The following is a 4785-nucleotide window of genomic DNA, read 5'->3' as shown; positions in this document are numbered from 1 at the left end:
CCCAGGGCCGTCTTTCATTACTTGGAGGCCCTGGGCCTACTTAGATTGGAGGCCCATTTAAGGAGACGAAAAATCTTGAAATTGTTTAAAAACCAGTAATATTGATCGTTATGATTTTTCTTTAAAATAAGTTATAGCTGAATTGCCGCATTTTTGTGTATCTAGAATTTTTCCACCACTCACTATAATAGACGGTAAGTATTTTTTAATAAATACAAGATATATATTTGTATATAAAAATATATATATACGCGTATTTGTGTATCTACATACTATAAGTAAGTATATTTTTAGATTTACGCGCAATTAGCTTGGCGCCAAGAATTTTATTTTGACACGTACGCGCAGGGACTATCGGTTTTTCCAATAACAATGCGGACTGTTGGTAAACATGTTTATACATGTTCTACGGCAATAACGTGTTGTAAGCTACGCGCCGTTAAAGCTACGAGATATTTTTTTTAGTTTATTGATTCGTGTTTGTGTTTGTTGATTTTAAATATTAAAATGCATCGAATTCACTCTAGCGGGGCAGCAAAAAGAAAAAAAGCTAAAGAAGGTAAAATTCAAACTTCAAAGTTGCCGAAGATAACTAATTTTATTAATGTTCAAAGTGTTCAAGAAGCAGGTAAAACTGATAAGTGGAAAGTTTTTTTAAATATATTGATATAATTATTGCCGGAATTTCTTCATAGATATTGCTGCAAGCGTATCTAATGAGCTTGGGCCAATTGACGAGACAGAACATTCGGAATCCAATGATAAAACATTGCTTCCTTTGCCCGAGAATTCAGAGATTTTAAATCATAAGTGTACAGGTACATTTTGTTTTTACTAAATTATTTTTTTGTTAAAAAATTTTGGACTTACTCAATATGTATTTATTTTTAAAATTATTTATTTCATTTTTTCGACTATTATATATAATATTTTTATTTAAATTTAAATTTTTATTAAAATGTTTATTATTAATTTATTTATTATTAAAATTTTTTTGTTTCATACCAATAGATGATTCTGAAAATCTCAATACAATTACAAAATATTCAACAGACTTAGCATCCTGGAAAGATATCAACGAAGATTTACGAAACTATTGCTTGCAAAAAGATCCATCTTTTTTTCATAATAAGAATGTTGAATATACAAAATCAGCTAGAATTTATGACGAAAGTGAGAAACAGAAAATAAGATTTTTTCATTCATCTCTTTTTTATCGCAATTTGCACAACGGAGAAACTGTAGAACGAGACTGGCTTTCTTATTCTACATCGACCGGTAATATTTATTGTTTTATTTGCCGCTTATTTTCAAATGAACGAAATCAATTCGCGCTTTTTGGATTTCGTGACTGGAAGCATCCAGAGCGTATTGTAGACCACGAAGAGAGTCGATCTCATAAGGCTTCTTTGATAACGTACTCTAAAAGAAGAAAAAACTTAAATTTGATAAATACACAAATGACGCTTCAATTAAACAATGAAAAAAATTACTGGACACAAGTTCTTCGTAGAATCACTGATGTTATTAAGTTTCTTGCTTCTAGAGGTCTAGCTTTTCGAGGCAGTAATCAAATATTTGGGTCAACGCAAAATGGAAATTACTTAGGAATTTTAGAACTTTTAAGCGAATACGATAGTTTTTTAAAAGATCATATTAAGACTTACGGAAATAAAGGGCACGGAATAACATCATACTTATCTGCGAATATTTGCGAAGAATTTATTGAATTAATGGGGAAACAAATATTTTTTTATATTATCAAAGAATTAAAAAAATCGAAATATTACTCGATTTGTGTTGATTCTACGCCCGATGTTTCGCACACAGATCAGTTAGTTTTTGTAGTTCGCTATACAACTGATAAAGGTCCCATCGAGCGCTTTTTATTATTTATCCCAATTGAGCAACACAAGTCTGAATATTTAAGTGAAGTTGTAATTAATTTTTTACATGAACATAACGTCGATATTCAAGACTGCAGAGGACAGTCATATGATAATGCCTCGAATATGTCAGGACAATACTCAGGCTTGCAAGCGAGAATCAGAGAAATTAACAAATATGCTATTTACATTCCTTGCGCCGGGCATTCTTTAAATTTAGTCGGCACTAAAGCAGCTGAGTGTGTTCCGGAAGTCGTAGCTTACTTTTATTTAGTGCAAAAATTGTATACATTTTTTTCATTATCGACTAATAGATGGCAACAACTTTTGTCAGCTTTAGGACCGGAAAATAAAACCTTAAAAAGTCTTTCGACTACTCGATGGTCAGCTCGTTGCGATGCCATAACTGCCTTGCATAACGGTTATGATAAAATATGTACAGTTCTCGAAAAAATAACACAAGATCAAAACACAGCTAAAGATACGAAATACGAAGCGCAGTCATTGTTTAAAAAATTTAAAAAATTTGAAAATATATTTTTAACTATTGTGTGGAACGATCTTTTGAGTCGTATAAACGATGTTAATGTAACTTTTCAAAAAAAAAACATGAATTTACAAGTAGCTACTCACCTATTAGCATCTTTAAATTCGTATTTGAATGATACTAGAGATAAGTTTAATAATTTTTTAGTAAAAGCTAAAAATTTTACGGTATTAAGTGAAGATTCGTACAATCAGAGAATAAAAAAAATTAATACCAGACTAACTTATTTCGATGGACCTTCCAATGAACAACTTTTTAATTCCGATGATAAATTAAGAATCAAAATTTTTTTACCTATTATTGACTCTGTTTGTACTGATTTGAAGAAAAGACAAGAAGTTTATGATAAATTAAATGAAAATTTCACATTTTTTACGACGCTCCAAAAAGTCAATACCAAACAAATCGAGGACGCTTGTGAAAACTTGGCAAATATCTATGATAAAAATATCACAGCGGAAAATTTAATTTCTGAATGTTTACATTTTAAACATTATTTAAACGAAACTTGTAACGATGATGAGGTATTACTAATTCCTGATTTGTTTGATAAAATTAAAAAAGATTGTATTAGTTCTACTTTTCCTAATATTGAAATTTGTTTACGCATATATTTAAGTTTGATGATAACTAATTGTACTGGCGAGCGTTCATTCTCTTATTTGAAATTTTTAAAAAGCGATGTAAGAAATTCGATGACCCAGTCCAGGCTAAACTATTTATCTATCATGTGCATGGAATCTAATTTATTAAATGAAATAGATTTTAATGATTTGATTAACGACTTTTCGACTAAAAAATGTCGTAAAAAACTGTTTAATCGGAGTATATAATCAATTGTAGAAGGAATATCTATAATTATGTGTGTATTATGTTTAATGTAATGTTTTATGTTTAAAATAAATTTATATCATTTTGTTCAAGTATTCTTTTTAAAAAAAATATATTAAAAAATCTTAACGATTGTCTACAAAGAGGCCCGCCTTTTGCAGGAGGCCCTGGGCCCGGGCCCGGTGTGCCCTGCCTTAAAGGCGGCCCTGACTGTTTTACTATATATTTTATAAGTTTTGTACGGAATAATTGTTTTTAGTTTTACATTCATATACATTGCACAACTCATAATAAAATTAATAAGAGGTATGCTCCATCATAGTCTGCATTTTCGTCGTAGACGCGCATGTGCATCGCCTTGTGTTTTTGTGCATTCGTATACAATCGGTGAAATACGACCGCTACCGAATGCGCTTTAAAATCGTGCGATTTTTAAATTGATAATTCTGATATATCAATGGTAGACATCATTTTTAAGTAATAATTATATTAATTACTTTAAGACAATGCATTGTAATATTATTTTATAATATATTTAATCGTGAATACTTATTTTAGATTCTATGTATTTTTTTTGTAACTTTTATATTTTAATTAAAAATTAGAATTGTGTACCTTGTTAATTAAACGTGAGCTATATTAACTAGTGTACAAACTTGTTTTTTCATGTTCTACATTGAATTAACACTACTTTAATTTGCTAATAAAAGTTCTTATGAAATTGTTGTATTTTATTCAATTCTCTTCTGTGTGTCTCATAGTAAAATTTTTTAACTTTTTAGCCTATATTTGAATTTATTATTATTCATTTTACTATGACATAACTTATACTAATTAATAATTACTAACCATTAATAAATAAAAAGTAAAATGTTATAATGTAATAATGCAAACCAATAGTCTCAATTTATTATCATCACAGTCTTCACAGATAAAGCATCAATGTTCTACCAAGTTTATTAGATCTAGGTAAAAAACATTATAGCTTTTATTAATTAAAAAAAAAACCCAACTCAGGGGGGTCGTAGCATAGTTGGATCAAATATAATGATATCTGTCAAGGATTAAAATCACTATAAAAAAAAAAAACGCTTCGATGCAAATCTTTAGATAGTGTTTAATTTTAAAGAATTGGTGGATTATTCCAAAAGCTACATGATCTGCTAGTTTCTTATTAATATCCTGATTAAGATAAAGTATGTCGAATGAAAAAGGGATTATTAAAAAATATTATTTCTCATAAAAAAATTGTGTTGATTCATACACTTTTCAATAAGTTATAGCATTATAAAGTTAAAAATGTAAAATCTAAAATCGATAATTTTCACACAAAAATAGCATTCGGTAGCCATTTTCACCGTGAAGACCAAATAAAGTCCGACATTTTTTTTCGTCATAATTAAGTATATTACATTAGCTTTAATTTAAGATATATATAAAAGTGTCAGTATTTCCAGAACACTTTCAAAAGTTAAGATGAAAAAGTAAATTTTTTGTAAAAAAGTTGTACTTTTGAATCCC

At 28.8% G+C, this 4785-nt stretch overlaps 1 protein-coding gene across 1 annotated transcript; it reads left to right on the top strand.

Annotated features, from left to right (window-relative positions):
• Positions 1–484: 484 nt before the first annotated feature.
• LOC126902816 (zinc finger MYM-type protein 1-like) lies at positions 485–3802 on the top strand. The gene is made up of 3 exons (XM_050680441.1): positions 485–628; positions 696–818; positions 1012–3802. Exons 1-3 carry the CDS (start codon positions 508–510, stop codon positions 3264–3266), a joined length of 2499 nt encoding a protein of 832 aa, XP_050536398.1. The 5' UTR covers positions 485–507; the 3' UTR covers positions 3267–3802.
• Positions 3803–4785: the final 983 nt, after the last annotated feature.

The sequence above is a fragment of the Daktulosphaira vitifoliae genome, unplaced genomic scaffold (assembly GCF_025091365.1).
Source record: "Daktulosphaira vitifoliae isolate Bord-2020 unplaced genomic scaffold, ASM2509136v1 Scaffold_3, whole genome shotgun sequence".
Taxonomy (NCBI): domain Eukaryota; kingdom Metazoa; phylum Arthropoda; class Insecta; order Hemiptera; family Phylloxeridae; genus Daktulosphaira; species Daktulosphaira vitifoliae.
Note: the sequence above shows the minus strand (reverse complement) of the source record. Positions and strands in the feature narration are given on the sequence as shown.